Here is a 22,784-nt window from a genome sequence, read left to right as displayed (position 1 = left end):
CTGCATACTAGATCCTGCGAGGCCATTAGAATCACCCACACTCTCTCCTGTTTGATATGAGCAATGGCCTGTGGAAGGAGAGCAAACGGAGGAAATGGGTATGCCCGCCTGAAATCCCAAGGAACCGCCAGAGCATCTATCAGAACGACCTGTGGATCCCTCAACCTTGAGCCGTACCTTGGAAGCTTGGCATTCTGCCGAGACACCATCAGATCCAGCTCCGGCACCCCCCATCTGACAGTTAAACTGGAGAACACCTCTGGATGGAGTTTTCATTACCCGGGATAAAAGGTTTGTCTGCTCAGAAAATCCGCTTCCCAGTTGTCCACTCATGGGATGTGAATGGCCGATAGACAACAATTATGAACTTCCGCCCACTGGATAATCCGAGCCACCTCCTTCATGGCTAAGGAACTCCGAGTTCCTCCCTGGTGTTTGATGTAGGCCACTGAGGTTATGTTGTCTGACTGGAAGCTGATAAATCGGGCAAAAGACAGTTAAGGGCACGCTATCAAGGCATTGAAAATTGCTCTCAACTCTAAGATGTTTATGGGGAGAGCAGATTCCTCCCGAGTCCAGAGTCCCTGTGCCTTTAACGAGTCCCAGACTGCTCCCCAGCACAGCAGGCTGGCGTCCGTGGTCACAATCACCCAGGAAGGTCTCCAAAAGCATGTTCCCTGAGACAGATGCTCCTGAGAAAACCACCACAAGAGAGAGTCTCCTGTCGACTGATCTAGATCTATCCTCTGAGACAGATCCGAATGGTCTCTTTTGCATTGCCTGAGCATGCATAACTGCAGAACCCTCAAATGGAACCGAGGAAAGGTAACGATATCCATGGAAGCGACCATCAGACCAATTACCTCCATACATTGGGCCACTGACGGTGAGAAAATTCTGGGAGCTGTAGCTAGGCCAAATGGAAGAGCCACAAACTGGAAGGGTTTGTCCAGAAAGGCGTATCTCAGGAACTTATGATGATCCTTGTGTTTAGGAACATGAAGATACGCATCCTTCAGGTCTATGGTCGTCATAAACTGACGCTCTTGAACTAGAGGAAAAATGGAACGGATAGTTTCCATTTTGAAGGACAGAACTCTGAGAAACTTGTTGAGACATATCAGGTCCAGAATAGGTCGGAAAGTGGGTAGCCATTCTTTTAAACAAACAGTTACTCTATAAAATTGAGGCCAGTGAGGTTGATACTAATGGAAGATATCAAATTCTAGAGATTATAATCAATAATAAACTTCTATGCAATATATATGGTCCAAACATTGTGGATATGACCCTAGTCTTTTGGGACGATCTGACGCTTAAACTCCATAAATACATTAGCAAGAATCTAATAGTTTTAGGCAATATGAATTTAATCGCAACTCCTAATTTAGATAGATTAACCCCTTAATGACCACAGCACTTTTCCATTTTCTGTCCATTTGGGGCCAAGGCTATTTTTACATTTTTGCTGTGTTTGTGTTTAGCTGTAATTTTCCTCTTACTCATTTACTGTACCCACACATAGTATATACCGTTTTTCTCGCCATTAAATGGACTTTCTAAAGATACCATTATTTTCATCATATCTTATAATTTGCTATAAAAAAAATACAAAATATGAGGAAACACACTTTTTCTAACTTTGACCCCCAAAATCTGTTACACATCTACAACCACCAAAAAATACCCATGCTAAATAGTTTCTAATTTTTGTCCTGAGTTTAGAAATACCCAATGTTAACATGTTATTTGCTTTTTTTTGCAAGTTATAGGGCAATAAATACAAGTAGCACTTTGCTATTTCCAAACCACTTCTTTTCAAAATTAACGCTAGTTACATTGGAACACTGATATCTTTCAGGAATCCCTGAATATTCCATGACATGTATATAATTTTTTTTAGAAGACATCCCAAAGTATTGATCTAGGCCCATTTTGGTATATTTCATGCCACCATTTCACCGCCAAATGCGATCAAATAAAAAAAGCATAATTTTTTTTTTTACAATTTTAGGTTTCTCACTGAAATTATTTACAAACAGCTTGTGCAATTATGGCATAAATGGTTGTAAATGCTTTTTCTGGGATCCCCTTTGTTCCGAAATAGCAGACATATATGGATTTGGCGTTGCTCTTTGGTAATTAGAAGGCCGCTAAATGCCGCTGCACACCACACGTGTATTATGCCCAGCAGTAAAGGGGTTAATCAGGGAGCTTGTAGGGTTAATTTTTGCTTTAGTGTAGTGTAGTAGACAACCTAAAGTATTGATCTAGGCCCATTTTGGAATATTTCATGCCACCATTTCACCGCCAAATGCGATCAAATAAAAAAAATTGTTCACTTTTTCACAAACTTTAGGTTTCTCACTGAAATTATTTACAAACAGCTTGTGCAATCATGGCACAAATGGTTGTAAATGCTTTTCTGGGATCCCCTTTGTTCAGAAATAGCAGACATATATGACTTTGGCATTGCTTTTTGGTAATTAGAAGGCCGCTAAATGCCGCTGCACATCACACGTGTATTATGTCTAGTAGTGAAGGGGTTAATTAGGTAGCTTGTAGGGAGCTTGCAGGGTTAATTTTAGCTTTAGTGTAGAGATCAGCCTCCCACCTGACACATCACACCCCCTGATCCCTCCCAAACAGCTCTCTTCCCTCCCCCACCCCACAATTGTCCCCGCCATCTTAAGGCTTCCAGTACTAAAAAAAAAAGGTATTTTTTAATTATTTTTTTAGCATATTTACATATGCTGATGTGCAGGATCCCCCCTTAGCCCCCAACCTTCCTGATCCCCCCCCCCCAAACTGCTCTCTAACCCTCACCCCTCTGCCTTATTGGGAGCCATTTTGGGTACTGGCAGTTGTCTGCCAGTACCCAGTTTGCAAAAAAAAAAAAAAATGTATTTTTATTTTTTTCTGTAGTGTAGCTTCCCCCCCCCCGCACAGACCAACCGCCCACCCCCTGCCTAATCATTTAAATATTTTTTTTGTCAGCTTGCCTCTCCCCCATTTTTCCCACTTTTCACAAAAAAAATTCTGTAGTGTAGCGGTTCCCACCTGCTCCCTCCCCGTGCACGCGCTCGCCCCCCATGCACGCCCCCGGCGATCCCGCCCCCCTCTTGCATCATCAGATGCATTGATGGCCGCCACCCGCCTCCCAGACCGGCTCCCACCCACGAACGATACCGGCTATCGATGTCCGGTGCAGAGAGGGCCACAGAGTGGCTCTCTCTGCATCGGATGGCCAAGGAAGGTTATTGCAGGGATGCCTTGATATCGATAACCGGAAAGCGACTGGAAGCGAGCAAGATCGCTTCCACCGCTTTCCAGACCGACGGCGTACAGGGTATGTTCTCGGTCGTTAACTGTATTTTTTTAGAGGACGTACCCTGCATGTCGTCGGTCGTTAAGGGGTTAAATAAAACCCTGATAATAAAGAAAGATAAGAAGGTGCGTATCTTACAGAAATTCTCCGCCCAGCTAGGACTTATCGATATATGGCGTACTCAAAATCTGGATCTTAGATCCTATACATGCATATCCAAAGGCTATCAATCACTGTCAAGGATTGATATGTTTTTGATCTCAGACTCTATTTAGTCTAGATCCCAAGTCAGATATTAAAGTTATAGTGACCTCAGATCACGCCATTATTTTATTGGAGTTAAGCGTACGACCATCCCAAATGGACAGTATAAATCAAATTTCCTTTCCCAGATACCTAGGTAACAACACCAATTTTGAAAACTGGTTAAGGGATAGATGGAGAGACTATTTTAATTTTAACTCTGCATACCTAGAGAAAACAGAGATCTTTTGGGAGTCGGCTAAAGCGGTGTTGCGGGGTGAAACTAAAGCCTACCTGTGTACACTTAAAAAAAAAAAAAAACAAGTAAAGAGAAATACAATTTTACAATCAAGTTAAAAACTCATATAACGCTTATATATCTAATCCAACTAAGGTGCTATGGGGGAACTATATGAACGCTAAGTCCCAAAGAGACATTTTAATTAAGCAAAAAATGGCTCTGGAGGACCTTAGACAGAGAGCTATATACAGGGGCCACCTGGGTAGATCTGCGAAATTCCTTGCTAGGATCACTAAACCAACATCCAGAAATATTATTATGGCTATCTGTAAAACAGATTTACAGATAGTATAGATATTGAAAAAGTGTTTCACAGTTTTTTCCAAGACCTATATAAAGCTGAGGAGGTAGATCAGGTAAAGAAAGAACTATTTTGGAAGAACATCAGGATACCGAACCTCGCGCAAGAAATAATGACAGATTTAAGTAGACCCATCTCTCTCCAGTAGATTTTTGATGGTATGAAGACCGCAAAGACAAAGAAAGCAGCAGGCCCAGATTTACTCCCCTTAGAATTCTACAAAATTCTGCAGGATCAGATATCCCCTGTATTGCATAAATTATTTAACCTTTATTTCTCTGACAATACCAGATGCTCACCGTAATTTGCGGCCTCAAATATCACTTTGATTCCTAAAAAACAAAGACCCAGAACTTCCCACCTGATATAGACTAATCTCTCTATTGAACTTTGATTATAAACTGTTATCTTCTATTATAGCAAAAAAGACTGAAAGGCTACTTAGGCAATATAATACACGAGGCTCAAACAGGCTTTATGGCAGGCAGGAATCCAGTGAAAAATATGCGAAAAGTAATGTTGACTCTAGACTTTCTCTGGAATAAATGTAAATATTTGGAGGCCAGGAACCTAATGGATTATGCGCTATTAACGATCGATGCGGAGAAAGCTTTTGACCACATTAGCTGGGTCCATCTTTTTTTATGTTAGAACAGTTTGGGTTTTCAGGCCATATAAAGAATTGTATACATTTGATATAAAGCATGCCAGTATCTACCCTTGTTATCAATAACTAACTTTCTAAGCGATTTCTTTTGCGTAGAGGTACTAGGCAAAAAAAATGGATAAGGTATTTTTAAATATTACTTCATAGGATATAGCAGACAGTCTTAGATTAATAGATAAGGCTTGGGTCTTGACGCCTTGGCGGGAGTCACATTTAAAATTGATTTATATGGCCTATTTAACACCAAGCGATCTAACTAGATGGTACAAATCAAACATTTATTGTTCAAGATGCAGGGCCTGCTCTGCAGACATCTTCCATTGTTTCTGGGAGTGTCCTAAAATCGCCCAATTTTCGCCCAATTTTGGGGAAAAATTAATCATTGGATACATTCAGTATCAGCACTAGATTTCTCCATCCGAGCACAGGATGTCTTCTTGCTAGCTAAGTTCCAGGGTATATATAAAAAATATTGGCTAATTAATACAGTAATTTTTCTGGTATGTAAACCTTATACTTAGAACCTGGAAAAATCAGTGAGCTCCAAAGTTCTCAATACTCAAACAGGCTGTGACCACACAATGCTTGGCAGATCAATATATATTACAGAATATGACTGACACACAACTGGCTGCATACTTAATGGACTGGATTTGTTCGTACTCTTCCTGAGGCGGTGCAAATTCAATTAATTAAACCATTAATAAACTCTGTCTATGTCCAAATGAATATTCATGCTGAACACCTAACTAACAGTTGGCTAGGCTCATAGGAATTAAGACTCCCCTAACTAGGGTACCAACTCCGACTCTTTCAGCCTATTACCCCAATACTCCCCTCCTTGGCCCCCTTTTCCGCCACTCCCTTTTTCCCCCCTCTCTTTTCTTGTTGTGTGCTGCTCTCTCTATAGGATTAGTTGATTTCCGTGACTTATTTTTATTATGAAATATTATATAGTGAATTGTATATTTTCAATAGAAAATTCCAACAGCTGGGTTACAAGAAATTTAATATAGTTGGCTTTGTGCATGTGTTGCTACTATATTTTTAAAAGCATATATATTTATGTTTATTCTGCCAATTTAATGCCCTGCGAGATGTTAACTGTATGATTGATAAGCTGTACCCTCTGTTGGCGCTAAATAAATAAAGAATTTAAAAAAAGAATAGGTCGGAAAGTTCCCTCCTTTTTGGGAACCACAAACAGGTTTGAATAGAAACCTAGACCCTGTTCCTCTACGGGAACGGTCACTATCACTCCCAGAGACGAAAGGTCTTGAACACATTTCAAGAATGCCTATCTTCTTGTCTGGTCTACAGATAATCTTGAGAGGTGAAACCTGCCCCTGGGAGGAAAGGTTTTGAATTCAAATTTGTTACCCTGAGATACTTTGTCCACAGCCCAGGGATCTGGGACATCTCATATCCAAGCTTGAGAAAACTGAGAAAGTCTGCCCCCACCTGATCCGAGCCCGGATCGGGGGCAAACCCTTCATGCTGATTTGGGGTCAGCTATGGGTTTCTTAGATTGTTTCCCCTTGTTCCAAGACTAATTGGGTCTCCAAGAAGACTTGGACTGCTCCTGCTTGGAAGAAGAAGGAGACGACTTTCCTCTGAAGCTACGAAAGGAACGAAAATTATTTTGGCGTCCTTTAGTTCTATTCTTCTTATCCTGCGGTAGGAAAGACCCTTCCCCACCTGTATTATCAGAAATTATCTCTGTCAGACCAGGTCCAAACAAGGTTTTACCCTTGTAAGAAATCATCAGAAGCTTGACCTTAGAGGAAACATCCACCGACCAAGACTTCAACCACAATGCCCAACGGGCTAGAACAGCGAAACTAGAAGCCTTTGCTCCCAGTCGAACAACCTGCAGAATAGCATCAGAAATAAAGGAATTAGCTAGCTTAAGAGCCTTAATTCTGTCTTGGATCTCACCAAAAGAAGTTTCTACTTGAAGAGAATCAGGCAAGACGTTGAACCAGTAGGATGCCTTATTTGTCACAGTGACAATACACACCACAGGTTGCCATTGGAGGCCTATATGACCATATATTTTCTTCAAATAAGCCTCCAGTTTTTTGTCCATAGGGTCTTTAAAAGAGCAGCTATCCTCAAAAGGAATAGTAGTTCTCTTAGCCAAAGTAGAAATGGCCCCTTCTACCTTAGGTACTGTGTGCCATGGCTCCTTTATAGAATCTTCAACCGGAAACATCTTCTTGAAAATAGGAGACGGGGAAATGGAAACCCTTGGTTTCTCCCATTCCTGAGTAATAATCTCTAAAGCACGGTCTGCCACCAGAAAAACCTCCTTGGAGGAAGGAACATCAAAGTAACTATTAAGTTTACTGGATTTTTTAGGATGGAAGACTACAGGGGTGTCTGAGTCGTCCAGAGTAGCCAAAACCTCCATTAACAGTACACAAAGGTATTCAAGCATAAATCTGAAAGATACTACATCCGCTTCAGATGAAGGAATTACACTGTCCAAATATGAAATTTCACCCTCAGAAGCTCCAGATGAATTGTCCTCATCAGATTTAAGAGGAAGAGCCATTTGAGAAGCATTGCTGGAGTCAGAAACCTTATTATCTGAATCTTTAAGTTTCCTCTTGCGCTTTCCCCTTAACATTGGGAAGGAAGCTAAAGCCGCAGATACTGCTGAAGAAACCTGAGCAGCAATTTCTGCTTTCAATTATACTCCCCCAGGAGTCATAAAGGAACCGCAGGGCACTGCATGTGACACCATTGAGGCTTGGGAGGAAGCAGGAGAGGGCTGTGGTAATACCTGAACAGCATCATCCTGAGAGACCTTGGGCTAAGTACCAAAAAACATATCTTTATTTTGTAACGTTTTCTTAACACATGAGGAACAAAAATTGCATGGGGGAAGCAATTTGTGCTTCTAAACATAACAGGCATAAATTCAGTTGAGCAGATCCCTGCTCCGAATCAGACATGGTTAGAAACCAACAATTATTTCTGAAAAAATAAAATATGTCTTTAAGTATACACGCTAACGATATAGAGCAATTGATTTGTTATTTTGTGTCAACAAAAAATTCTGCAGCCTTCAGCTAGAGTATTGCCCATTAGAGAGAAAGAAAAAAAGGATTTAAATAGAGCGAGCTGCACTCCAAAATATCGGCCCCAGGCAATTCTCGACTGAGGCGCCTGCCTACTCCCAGATACGATGTCGAAGAAATTAGCTGAAAACGGCTACTCTGCTGGCAATGCACAGCAGTACTTTTCAATTCTGTGCAGCCCCTCTAGACATGAAGCTCCCTGCACCACAGGAAGGCGCGAAAACAAGTTCCGGCCTTCCGACCAGAACAAAACACCTCCCACTGAAACTACACAGTGCAAGAAAAGGCAAAACACCGATAAACAATTTATCAAGGTCTCTTAAGCAACGCTAATGACCGTTGCAGACCAACCAATACCCATCATATGCAGAGTCCTCAAAATACAATTTTTAACATCCTGACCATACTTCACAGTCAAAGTAGGAATGGTCTCCAGATAATTCAGCCCACAAGTACACATTAACCCTTAGATCACCAAACCGGGTTTGTCACTAGGTCTCACACATGCATTTTAGTGCCTGCCTTGTGCCAGGTAAATCCTGACCCCAGGATTATCTAAGTCCCAATTGAAAACGCGGGGCTAATCTTTTTAGTGTATAATCTCCCAACCTGGAAGAAAAGGCACTTACCTGCCAAATCCGCTGTCCGTCATGTAGACAGTCCACAAGGTATTTGAGGACACTGTTCCTCACAGAGACCTGTCGAAAAGAGAGAAGAGAGTAAACCTAATTTGGCTTTCTATATTAGGGCAGCAAAATGTTAGGGAAACGCAGCAAGGCCCACCTTACAAGTTCCTAACTTCTTTAATGCCACCACTGCCCTACTGAAGAGACTAACGTGGAGTACAGCTAGACCCAATCTTTAAAACTTGCTTGCAGATAAGAAATCCAATTTTCTTCAGACACCAAAACGTCACCTTCTCCATGCACCAAGGCAAAGAGAATGACTGGGGTTTGTGTGAAGGGGAGTGATACTTAACAGCTTGCCACTATGATAGAAATTAATTTATAAGGTAAGTTCTTACATAAATTATGTTTTCTTTCATGTAAATGGCAAGAGTCCATTAGCTAGTGACGTATGGTATGTAATACCCAATATGTGGAAATCCACAGAGTCACTAGAGAGGGAGGGATAAAATTAAAACAGCTATTTCCGCTGAAAAAATGAAATCCAAATAATAATTAAGTTTTCTTAAATTTCAAAAAACTCAAATCATAAGCAAAGGAATCAAACTGAGACAGCTGCCTGAAGAACTTTTCTATCAAAGACTGCTTCTGAAGAAGCAAACACATCAAAATGGTAAAATTTAGTAAATGTATGCAAAGAAGACAAAGTTGCTGCTTTGCAAATCTGATCAACTGAAGCTCCATTCTTGAAAGCCCAAGAAGTGGCAACTGATCTAGTAGAATGAGCTGCAATTCTCTGTGGTGGAGACTGCCCCACCTCCAAATAAGCCTTGTGAATCAAAAGTTTCAACCAAGATGGCAGAGGCTTTCTGACCTTTCCTGGAACCAGAAAAAATAACAAATAGACTAGAAGTCTTTCTGAAATCCTTAGTAGCCTCAACATAGTATTTCAAAGCTCTTACCACATGCAAACAATGTAGAGATTTCTCAAGAGAATTCTTAGGATTAGGACACAAGGAAGGAACAACAATTTCCCTACTAATGTTGTTAGAATTCACAACTTTAGGCAGAAATTTAAGCAAAGTCTGCAAAACAGCTTTATCTTGATGGAAAATCAGATAAGGAGACTCACAAGAGAGAGCCGACAACTCAGAAACTCTTCTAGCAGAAGATATAGCCAAGAGAAATAATACTTTCCAAGAAAGTAGTTTAATATCCAAAGAATGTATAGGCTCAAAAGGAGGAACCTGCAAAATCCTTAAAACTAAATTGAGGCTCCAAGGAGGAGAAAATACACTTAATAACAGGTTTGATATGAACCAAAGCCTGAACAAAACAGTGAATATCAGGAAGTTTAGCAATCTTTCTATGAAATAAGACAGAAAGGGCAGAGATTTGTCCTTTCAAAGTATTTGCAGACATATTTAGACACCATGTCAGCATTCCAAGATTTAAGCCATAAAGCTCTTCTGGCTAAAATAGCTAAAGACATCGATTCAACATTGAACTTAATAATGTCAAATATAGCATCACAAATTAAATGATTAGCATGTTGAAGCCAAAGTATAATGCTAGGTAAATCAGTATCTTCTACCAGACGAGCTAAACTGTCAAACCAAAAAGTTGAAGCAGCAGCCACATTAGCCATAGAAATGGCAGGTCTAAGAATATAACCAGAATGTAAATAAGCTTTTCTTAGATAAGATTCAATCTTTCTATCTAAAGGATCTTAAAGTACTATCTTCCATAGGGATAGTAGTAAGTTTGGCAAGAGTGGAAATAGCCCCATTAATCTTAGGGACTTTTTCCCAAAACTCTAAATTAGCCACAGGTAAAGGATACGACTACTTGAACCTAGAAGAAGGATAAAAAGAAGAACCAGGCTTAGACCATTTCTTAGTAATCATATCAGAAACAGCATCTGGAATAGGAAAAACCTCAGGTGCAACCTTAGGAGGTTTCAAAACAGAATTTAAATGTTTACTGGCTTTGTTATCAAGAGGACTAGACTCTTCAATACCCAAAGTAACCAGAACTTCCTTCAACAAAGAACGAATATAATCAATCTTAAACAGATAAAAAGATTTGTCAATTTCAGAATCTGATTCAGGATCCTCTGAACCAGAGGAATCCTCATCAGCAAAGGTATTTCAGTATGCTGTCGGTCAATAAAAAGTTCATCAGAATTATGAGGTCTTAAAAGACCTTTTACATTTATTTGAAGGCGGAATAGCAGACATAGCCTTATCTATAGCTGCAGCAATATAATTCTTTACATCTGCAGGAATATCAGGTACATTAGACGTTAACGGAACAACAGACGATGTATTAGTAATAGAAACTTTGTCAGCATGCAAAAGCTTGTCATGACAGATGCCACATAGTTGGGCTGAAGAAAAAACATAATTTATGCTTACCTGATAAATTTATTTCTCTTGTGGTGTATCCAGTCCATGGATCATCCATTAGTTGCAAGAGGATCACCCACAGCAGAGCTGCTATATAGCTCCTCCCCTAACTGCCATATCCAGTCATTCGACCGAAACTAGCCGAGAAAGGAGAAACCATAGGGTGCAGTGGTGACTGTAGTTTAAAATTTAGACCTGCCTTAAAAGGACAGGGCGGGCCGTGGACTGGATACACCACAAGAGAAATACATTTATCAGGTAAGCATAAATTATGTTTTCTCTTGTTAGGTGTATCCAGTCCACAGATCATCCATTACTTGTGGGATACCAATACCAAAGCTAAAGTACACGGATGAAGGGAGGGACAAGGCAGGTACTTAAACGGAAGGGACCACTGCCTGTAGAACCTTTCTCCCAAAAATAGCCTCCGAAGAAGCAAAAGTATCAAATTTGTAAAATTTTGAAAAGGTATGAAGCGAAGACCAAGTCGCCGCTTTGCAAATCTGTTCAACAGAAGCCTCATTTTTAAAGGCCCAGGTGGAAGCCACAGCTCTAGTAGAATGAGCTGTAATCCTTTCAGGGGGCTGCTGTCCAGCAGTCTCATAGGCTAAGCGTATTACGCTCCGAAGCCAAAAAGAAAGAGAGGTTGCCAAAGCCTTTTGACCTCTCCTCTGTCCAGAGTAAACAACAAACAGGGAAGATGTTTGACGAAAATCTTTAGTCGCTTGTAAGTAAAACTTTAAAGCGCGGACTACGTCCAAATTATGTAAAAGACGTTCCTTCTTTGAAGAAGGATTAGGACACAATGATGGAACAACAATCTCTTGATTGATATTCTTGTTGGAAACTACCTTAGGTAAAAACCCAGGTTTTGTACGCAGAACTACTTTATCTGTATGGAAAATCAGATAAGGAGAATCACATTGTAAAGCTGATAACTCAGAGACTCTACGAGCCGAGGAAATATCCATCAAAAACAGAACTTTCCAAGATAAAAGTTTGATATCAATGGAATGAAGGGGTTCAAACGGAACTCCTTGAAGAACCTTAAGAACCAAGTTTAAGCTCCATGGAGGAGCAACAGGTTTAAACACAGGCTTAATTCTAACCAAAGCCTGACAAAATGCCTGGACGTCTGGAACCTCTGCCAGACGCTTGTGCAAAAGGATAGACAGAGCAGAAATCTGTCCCTTTAAAGAACTAGCTGATAATCCTTTATCCAAACCCTCTTGGAGAAAGGACAATATCCTAGGAATCCTAACCTTACTCCATTAGTAATTCTTGGATTCACACTAATGAAGATATTTGCGCCATATCTTATGGTAGATTTTCCTGGTTACAGGCTTTCGTGCCTGTATTAAGGTATCAATGACTGACTCGGAGAAGCCACGCCTTGATAAAATCAAGCGTTCAATCTCCAGGCAGTCAGTCTCAGAGAAATTAGATTTGGATGATTGAAAGGACCTTGTAGTAGAAGGTCTTGTCTCAGAGGCAGAGGCCAAGGTGGAAAGGATGACATGTCCACCAGGTCTGCATACCAGGTCCTGCGTGGCCACGCAGGCGCGATCAAGATCACCGATGCTCTCTCCTGTTTGATTTTGGCAATCAGTCGAGGGAGCAGAGGAAACGGTGGAAAGACATAAGCCAGGTTGAAGAACCACGGTGCTGCTAGAGCATCTATCAGCGTCGCTTCTGGGTCCCTGGACCTGGATCCGTAACAAGGAAGCTTGGCGTTCTGGCGAGACGCCATGAGATCCAATTCTGGTGTGCCCCAACGATGAACCAATTGAGCAAACACCTCTGGATGGAGTTCCCACTCCCCCGGATGAAAAGTCTGACGACTTAGAAAATCCGCCTCCCAGTTCTCTACACCTGGGATATGGATCGCTGATAGATGGCAAGAGTGAGTCTCTGCCCAGTGAATTATCTTGGAGACTTCTAACATCGCTAGGGAGCTCCTGGTCCCCCCTTGATGGTTGATGTAAGCCACAGTCGTGATGTTGTCCGACTGAAATCTGATGAACCTCAGGGTTGCTAACTGAGGCCAAGCTAAAAGAGCATTGAATATTGCTCTTAACTCCAGAATATTTATTGGGAGGAGTTTCTCCTCCTGAGTCCACGATCCCTGAGCCTTCAGGTAATTCCAGACTGCACCCCAACCTAGAAGGCTGGCATCTGTTGTTACAATTGTCCAATCTGGCCTGCGAAAGGTCATACCTTTGGACAGATGGACCCGAGATAGCCACCAGAGAAGAGAATCTCTGGTCTCTTGATCCAGATTTAGCAGATGGGACAAATCTGTGTAATCCCCATTCCACTGACTGAGCATGCATAATTGCAGCGGTCTGAGATGTAGGCGCGCAAATGGCACTATGTCCATCGCCGCTACCATTAAGCCGATCACTTCCATGCACTGAGCCACCGAAGGGCGCGGAATGTAGTGAAGAACACGGCAGGAATTTAGAAGCTTTGATAACCTGGACTCCGTCAGGTAAATTTTCATTTCTACAGAATCTATCAGAGTTCCTAGGAAGGAAACCATTGTGAGGGGTGATAGAGAACTCTTTCCCTCGTTCACTTTCCACCCATGCGACCTCAGAAATGCCAACACTATGTCCGTATGAGATTTGGCAATTTGGAAGTTTGACGCCTGTATCAGGATGTCGTCTAGATAAGGGGCCACTGCTATGCCCCGTGGTCTTAGGACCGCCAGAAGAGACCCCAGAACCTTTGTAAAAATTCTTGGGGCTGTAGCTAACCCGAAGGGAAGAGCCACAAACTGGTAATGCCTGTCTAGAAAGGCAAACCTTAGGAACCGATGATGATCTTTGTGAATCGGTATGTGAAGGTAAGCATCCTTCAAATCCACTGTGGTCATGTACTGACCCTCCTGGATCATAGGTAGTATTGTCCGAATAGTTTCCATTTTGAACGATGGAACTCTGAGGAATTTGTTTAAGATCTTTAGATCCAAAATTGGTCTGAAGGTTCCCTCTTTTTGGGGAACCACAAACAGATTTGAATAAAATCCCTGTCCTTGTTTCATCTGTGGAACTGGCTGGATCACTCCCATTATTAGGAGGTCTTGCACACAGCGTAAGAATGCCTCTTTCTTTATCTGGTTTACAGATAATCTCGAAAGGTGAAATCTCCCTTGTGGGGGGGAAGCTTTGAAGTCCAGAAGATATCCCTGAGATATGATCTCCAACGCCCAGGGATCCTGAACATCTCTTGCCCACGCCTGGGCGAAGAGAGAAAGTCTGCCCCCTACTAGATCCGTTGCCGGATAGGGGCCGTTCCTTCATGCTGTCTTAGAGGCAGCAGCAGGCTTTCTGGCCTGCTTGCCTTTGCTCCAGGCCTGGTTAGATTTCCAGGCCGGCTTGGATTGCGCAAAAGTTCCCTCTTGTTTTGTAGCAGAGGAAGTTGATGCTGCACCTGCCTTGAAGTTTCGAAAGGCATGAAAATTAGACTGTTTGGCCCTTGATTTGGCCCTGTCCTAAGGAAGGGTATGACCCTTACCTCCAGTAATGTCAGCAATAATTTCCTTCAAACCAGGCCCGAATAGGGTCTGCCCCTTGAAGGGAATGTTAAGTAATTTAGACTTTGAAGTCACGTCAGCTGACCAAGATTTAAGCCATAGCGCCCTACGCGCCTGGATGGCGAATTCAGAATTCTTAGCCGTTAGATTAGTCAAATGAACAATGGCATCAGAAACAAAAGAATTAGCTAGCTTAAGTGTTCTAAGCTTGTCAAGTATTTCAGTCAATGGAGTAGCTGTCTGAAAGGCCTCTTCCAGAGACTCAAACCAGAACGCCGCAGCAGCAGTGACAGGAGCAATGCATGCAAGGGGCTGCAGGATAAAATCTTGTTGAATAAACATTTTCTTAAGGTAACCTTCTAATTTATTATCCATTGGATTTGAAAAAGCACAACTGTCCTCGACAGGGATAGTGGTACGCTTTGCTAAAGTAGAAACTGCTCCCTCCACCTTAGGGACCGTCTGCCATAAGTCCCATGTGGTGGCGTCTATTGGAAACATTTTTCTAAAAATAGGAGGGGGGGAAAACGGCACACCGGGTCTGTCCCACTCCTTAGTAATAATTTCGGTAAACCTTTTAGGTATTGGAAAAACGACAGTACACACCGGCACCGCGTAGTATTTATCCAGTCTACACAATTTCTCTGGCACTGCAATTGTGTCACAGTCATTCAGAGCAGCTAAAACCTCTCCAAGCAACACCCGGAGGTTCTCAAGCTTAAATTTAAAAGTAGACATATCTGAATCAGGTTTCCCAGAGTCAGAGACGTCACCCCCAGACTGAAGCTCTTCCTCAGCTTCTGCATATTGTGACGCAGTATCAGACATGGGCCTTAAAACATCTGCGCGCTCTGTATTACGTCTAACCCCAGAGCTATCGCGCTTTCCTCTGAATTCAGGCAGTCTGGCTAATACCGCTGACAGGGTATTATCCATGATTGCCACCATGTCCTGCAAAGTAATTGCTATGGGCGTCTTTGATGTACTTGGCGCCATTTTAGCGTGAGTCCCTTGAGCGGGAGTCAAAGGGTCCGACACGTGGGGAGAGTTAGTCGGCATAACTTCCCCCTCGTCAGAATCCTCTGGTGATAATTCTTTTAAAGATAACAGCTGATCTTTATTGTTTAAAGTGAAATCAATACATTTAGTACACATTCTCCTACGGGGTTCCACCATGGCTTTTAAACATAATGAACAAGGAGTTTCCTCTATGTCAGACATGTTTATACAGACTAGCAATGAGACTAGCAAGCTTGGAAAAAACTTTAAATCAAGTTAACAAGCAATATAAAAAAAAAACGTTACTGTGCCTTTAAGAGAAACAAATTTTGCCAAAATTTGAAATAACAGTGAAAAAAGGCAGTTAAACTAACGAAATTTTTACAGTGTATGTAACAAGTTAGCAGAGCATTGCACCCACTTGCAAATGGATGATTAACCCCTTAATACAAAAAACAGATTAACAAAACGAAAAATATGTTTTTTAAACAGTCATAAAAACTGCCACAGCTCCTACTTTTGAAGCCTTTTGAGCCCTTCAGAGATGTCCTATAGCATGCAGGGGACTGCTGAGGGAAGCTGAATGTCACAGTTTGTAATTTTAACTGCACCAACTGTAACTTTTATACTATAACAGTGGAAAGCCTCAGGAAACTCTTTCTAGGCAAAAATAAAGCCAGCCATGTGGAAAAAACTAGGCCCCAATAAGTTTTATCACCAAAGCATATATAAAAACGATTAAACATGCCAGCAAACGTTTTATATTGCACATTAATCAGAGTATATACCTCTGATAGCAAGCCTGATACTAGTCGCTATTAAATCACTGTATTTAGGCTTTAACTTACATTAATCCGGTATCAGCAGCATTTTCTAGCAAATTCCATCCCTAGAAAAACTTAACTGCACATACCTTATTACAGGATACCCTGCACGCCATTCTCCCTCTGAAGTTACCTCACTCCTCAGACATATGTGAGAATAGCAGTGGATCTTAGTTACTTCTGCTAAGATCATAGAAAAACGCAGGCAGATTCTTCTTCTAAATGCTGCCTGAGATAAAATAGTACACTCCGGTACCATTTAAAAACAATAAACTTTTGATTGAAGAAAAAACTAACTATATTTTACCACTTTCCTCTAACTACCTCCAGCTATGTTGAGAGCTTGCAAGAGAATGACTGGATATGGCAGTTAGGGGAGGAGCTATACAGCAGCTCTGCTGTGGGTGATCCTCTTGCAACTTCCTGTTGGGAAGGAGAATATCCCACAAGTAATGGATGATCCGTGGACTGGATACACCTAACAAGAGAAAGCATCAGTTAATTTACAACAGACACACTTAGCTTTGGTAGAACTGTGTTCAGGCAGCATGGTTTCTACAGCAACATCAGAGGCAGGATCAGACTGACATCTTGCAAAATGTGAAAAAGAAAAAAAAACAACATTTAAATAAAATTTCCTCATATAGCAGTTTCAGGAATGGGAAAAAATGCTTATGCTAAAGTAAGATGCAAAAAAATAAGCATCATAGCTCTTAAAAATATAACGAGAACCAGAAGCATTAAAGAAAGAGGTGTAATATACAAAAAATAAATTAGCGCCAAGTATGACGCATGATGCAAAAGGAGGTGAAAAAAAATTTTGGCGCCCAAACTAACACAGGAAATTACTCAACTTGTGTCATAACAAGCGCAACTTCGTGACAAAATAACTAACGTCAACAAAGATGCAGGAAATAAAGAGACTTGCATCACCCTAGACACAATTCCGCGCCAATAAAAATAATAAAATAAAGAACAGCATTTTGCGTCCTCGCGAGCCTAGTTTCCCGCGAAAATCTTTTAGAAAACAAAGTCAAATTGAAACAACTGGAACTCCTGGTAAGAAAAATTTAAATAATCTTCCCAAACATAAATTCCATACTGAAACTGATAGTCTGCAGAAAAGAGAAATATACATAGACCTGACTCATGGCAAATATAAGCAAATACAGGTAGCCCTCAGTTTACACCGGGGTTAGGTTCCAGAAGGAATGGTTGTAAATCGAAACCGTTGTAAATTGAAACCCAGTTTATAATGTAAGTCAATGGGAAGTAAGGGAGTTAGGTTCCAGGCCCCTCTCAAAATTGACATAAGTAACACCTAATACATTATTTTTAAAGCTTTGAAATGAAGACTTTAAATGCGAAACAGCATTATTAACCTAATAAAATAGATTTTATTATCATCAAACTAAGTTTAATAAACAAAAACATTTGCTAAACCGCACCTAATAAAATTATCACACAAACACAGACTGTATCATCATCAATCTAAGTTTAATGAACAAAAACAAAATAATCACACAACAGACTGTATCATCATCAAACTAAGTTTAATGAAGAAAAACGTTTTCTTACTTGCATTTTTCTGCAGCTAAGGGAAGTGGCTGCTAGATCTTGTTCCTTAAAAAAGGGCTCCATTGCTCAGGTCTGGTTATACACTGATTAATTTCAGCCTGCCTGTGTTTAATCACACAACAGACTGTATCCTCATCAAACTAAGTTTAATGAACAAAAACGTTTTTTTACTTGCCTTTTTCTGCAAACAGTTCTCTGCATTGAGTCTGCAGCTAAGGGAAGTGTCTGCTAGATCTTGTTCCTTTGAAAGCTGATCCATTGATCATGTCTGGCTTGCTTTTCTTTGCATATGTTTGCTGCAACACAAGCGGACAGCTCCACCTACTGGCTATTTTAATGTATGCATGTGCTAATGCTTTCAATAGCTCTCAATTGTTTTCAATAGCAAAAAAAAGGGTGTTATTCTGAAACGGCGCAAATTGAACCGTCGTAAACCGAGGGCCACCTGTACATATATTTAAAATGTTACAATATAATATAAAGCACCAAACATAGCTGAGAGTGTCTTCAAAAAAAATGATACATACTTACCAGAAGACACCCATTCACATATAGCAGACAGCCAAACCAGTACTGAAAAATATCAGGGAGGCAGGTGATGAATCCCTGCGACTGATTACAGAGAGCCTTTGAATAGATTTCCCATGGGTGAAACCATAAAATCAAAAGGCAATACTCCCTTCTCATCCCTCTGACAAACACTGTACTCTGAGAGGAATTGGGCTAAAGAATGTTTAGATGCGCCTAGCACAGAAGAAATCAAGCGCAACTTGCTTCACTTTCTCCATAGGAGGCAAAGTTTGTCAAACTGAGGTATGTGTGTGGTGGGAGGTGTATTTATAGGAATTTTGAGGTTTTGGAAACTTTGCCCCCTCCTGGTAGGAATGTATATCCCATACGTCACTAGCTCATGGATTCTTGCCACTTACATGAAAGAAAACTAATAAGAAAGCTAAAGTTCCAATTGAAAAATCAAATCCTAAATTCATCACTAAATTTAATAACCAACATCTAAAGATCAAAAATATATTGAAAAACATTGGCAGGTACTTCTGCTGGATCCGATACTGAAACAGTCTATTGGGGAAAGACCAGAAGCAATATTCAGAAAAAACATGTTGGCCCCTACTAAATTAAGAAAGAAATCTCAAGTTGGAATTTCAGAATGGGAGGGGGGGCGCTTCAGGCACATATAAACGTAAGACGAAAGACTGTGTAATGTGCCCACACATTGACGCGGAACATAACAATTTTGACAGTTCCAGGAAATATACCTCCAAAAGTAGGTGCACATGTATGAGCACCTACGTGGTATATCAACTAAAATGCCAATGTAATTTAATCTATGTTGGGAGAAACTAAAAGGAAGATCAAGTATAGATTTAGGGAACACCTAACAAATATTGATAAAGGACTTGACACACATAGTGTTTCCCAACATTTTGCAATGGCCCATAATAAGGACCCTAAAGATTTGAAAATCACAATTATAGAGTGGGTAGCCCCTAGTGCTTGAGACACCAACTGAGGCAACGTGAAACATACTAGACAAAGCAACTGGATTGCTTGCAACCAAAATGACAATGGACATTCAGTCTTTTCTTGTATGATTCACGTTGTATATGACCCATAAAACTTTTATTTACAGTAGGGAAAGCAAGATCTAGGCACATGATATAGATTATATACTGTATACCCATCTTTAAAACAGCATAACTTCTGTATTCTGATTAGGGAATGTGTTCTAATTTAGGCAAAGGAGTTTAATGAGCTAGATGTCAGTATCTATAGGATTATTAGAGCCACTTAGGATATGCCTTTTGACAATCGGTTGTTTTCTCTGTATCTTTATTATTATTTTTTATCTTGAATTTAAATGTACATACAATTAGATTATTATAGTATTATATGAGAATACAAACAGAGTGCCAAACTATATTTGATAGTGTAATGTGCACAATACAGGAAACAGTGGCGCTTACCAATCCTGGGGGTCCGTGTTTGTCGAGCAGCGTGTCTTCAGCGTCGCCTAAATTCCTCCAATATGGGAGCCCAGCAAGAGCGCCTCCGTCCAGTGCGCAAACAATCTAGAGTACACACCAAAACAGGAAGAAAAAGCAAGCCGCTGGGGTCACGTTTAAAAAGTAAAAGATATATTTATTGGAGACACTGCAGTGATCAAGTGTGGTGGAGCCACACGAAACATGTCTGCAGTTGCCATTCTTTGACCCCGGATTGCCAATACAGAGCTACTGGCCATCTTGATTTTAACGTGTCTCCAATATATCTTTTACTTTTTAAACGTGACCCTGGCTGCTTGCTTTTTCTTCCTGTTTTGGTGTGAAGCCTGGAAGTAGTTGTGTGTACTCTACTGTGTGTGTGTACTGTACTTCTAATACAGCACATTGCACATAATGTCTGCCCCAAATATAATAGAAATAGGAGTTTTGAAATAGATCTTTATGGTATAACATAATAACAGTAAACATTCACCATACCGTTAATTGATATTGGATGGTGCATAATAGTACATAAGGACCATTATAAAGGCATTTAGTATATAAGGTTAGGTCGTATGACCTTTAGTATTGTTGCTTTTTACATTGTTTCTTACTGTGTTTTTTATTATGGTAATTTAAGGTCTGGATGTAGAGAAAATTGTACATAAGGATCACACTATATATTATTTTATGTCATGTAAATTTTATTTGAAAGATATTATGTTACATTGCTGCCACATTGTTAAATAATGCTAATAATATGCAGTGCTACGATTCAACACTTTAAATATCTAGGCAGTTGTATGTTAGTATGACAGCATATAAAGAGTTAAGAATAGGTAAGGACATGTCTCCGCCTTTATAAAGGCTGGAAGTGAGACAGTCTAATCACTCTTGAAAAAGTTCAGAGCTGGAACAAAACGTACGTTGAGTGTTGTTGTTTTTAACATTCCCTGTGAGGCTATAAGAGCTGTGACAGCATAAACGCTGTTTTACAACGTGAGCTGAGGGATTTTTTTACATTTTATATTTTATGTGATACCACTCCAGACACTGCACTAGGGTTCTTATTAGTAATTTGAGACTGTTTCTTAAACACGGCATTTTAGCCGTACACGGACACACACACACACCTGTGAGAAGAGGAGGATACAGCCCTGTGAAAGCTGGAACGGGTTTGCTGTGTATTTGTTTTGATATATGCACACTGTTATTTTATATCCTGTGAGTAGCTCTCTTGGACAGGGACTCTTGTAAATAAATATTGTTTTTAATCTGCACTTAGATGCGTGTATCTTGCTTTCTTCTTGCCCATTTCTTTTAGTGTTTTTTTTTCGGATGAGTCTGTGATGGGACATTTCTGAGGAGCTGCAGTTTTGAAGACACGTTGGTATTGTCTTGGGGATCTAACACACAAACAAGAGTTGATCCACTTATGCTTTACCAGACACAAGATTGGATGTCGGAAGGTATTTCTTGGGACAAGTTACTTTTTCCCTTAATGTATTAAGGACTGAAGTGATTCTCTGGACTCATTGATGTTTTATATATTTATGTTACATAGTAGAAGATAGCAGTGTTTAGTATAACTTTTTGTTTTGTATGGGTAGGACAACTAACAGAACTCTTCTAATGGACTGAAATGCTACTGGTAAGAAACAAAAAAAATAGCCAAGTTGTTTAGGGATGCTTTTGCACAGCAAAAAGCTTGCAATAGCAACCATAAAGTACAATATAATTAATACAGTTACATTGCTATATCATAAATAAAATACCTCCTCCTTTCAGTCCTTTTGCTTGAAGATTTAGAAAGATATTTGAGTCTGAAGAACCCAAGTCTACAATATTGGTCCGATCACATAGCTGGAAGAAAACATATTAAAATATTATTTAAAAACGAAATAAATAAAACCAGTTCTAACATAATTGTAATGTTTTAACATTAGAATCCTACATTGCATTCTCCCCTATATTTTTGCTAAAAATAGAAGTGAAAATTGGACAACTAACGTAAGCTCTAGCCCCATTTGTTTATATTCCGCATCTTGCAATATTAATTTAAATAAATGTAAAAGATCTTGAGAATATATATTTATATTTCATTCATTATGTCTGAAGATTCCTTTCATCTAAATAGATTTTTTTAATATAATTTAATCCCTGTATTGCATTTATAAATTTTAAGATATTATAACAGCAAATTACAATAACAATGCATTACATAAATTCATGCAACCACATTTTAAACAGATTTAAAAAAAACGAAATTTAAGCTTACCTGATAAATGTATTTATTTCTTGACATGGTGAGTCCACGGATCATCGTCAATTACTGTTGGGAATATCACTCCTGGCCAGCAGGAGGAGGCAAAGAGCACCACAGCAAAGCTGTTAAATATCACTCCCCTACCCACAATCCCCCAGTCATTCGACCAAAGGGAAAGGAGAAAGGAAGTAACACAAGGTGCAGAGGTTATATAAAAAGAAACTGTCTGAATACAGGGCAGGCTGTGGACTCACTGTGTCAAGAAATAAATACATTTATCAGGTAAGCATAAATTTAGTTTTCTTTCTAATGACACGGTAAGTCCACGGATCATCATCAATTACTGTTGGGAACCAATACCCAAGCCAGAGGACACAGATGATAAGGGAGGGACAAGATAGGTAACCTAAACAGAAGGCACCACTGCTTGAAGAACCTTTCTCCCAAAAGAAGCCTCAGCCGAGGCAAAAGTCTCAAATTTATAGAATTTGGAAAAAGTGTGCAAAGATGACCAAGTTGCAGCCTTGCAAATCTGTTCCACAGAAGCTTCATTTTTAAAGGCCCAGGAAGAAGAAACAGCCCTGGTGGAATGAGCTGTGATTTTCTCAGTAGGTTGCTG

General features: G+C 40.2%; 1 protein-coding gene across 4 annotated transcripts in view; it reads right to left on the bottom strand.

The window, feature by feature from the left end:
• SACS (sacsin molecular chaperone) overlaps window positions 1-22,784 on the bottom strand; it is a 290,289-nt gene that overhangs the window by 73,005 nt on the left and 194,500 nt on the right. For all 4 annotated transcript variants that reach the window (XM_053708508.1, XM_053708507.1, XM_053708510.1 and 1 more), the window contains one exon: window positions 21,675-21,762. In XM_053708508.1, the coding sequence (XP_053564483.1) occupies window positions 21,675-21,762 (88 nt within the window). The remainder of the gene's footprint in view (window positions 1-21,674; window positions 21,763-22,784) is intronic.

The sequence above is a fragment of the Bombina bombina genome, chromosome 3 (assembly GCF_027579735.1).
Source record: "Bombina bombina isolate aBomBom1 chromosome 3, aBomBom1.pri, whole genome shotgun sequence".
Classification (NCBI taxonomy): Eukaryota; Metazoa; Chordata; class Amphibia; order Anura; family Bombinatoridae; genus Bombina; species Bombina bombina.
This window is presented reverse-complemented; position numbering and strand designations above follow the sequence as displayed.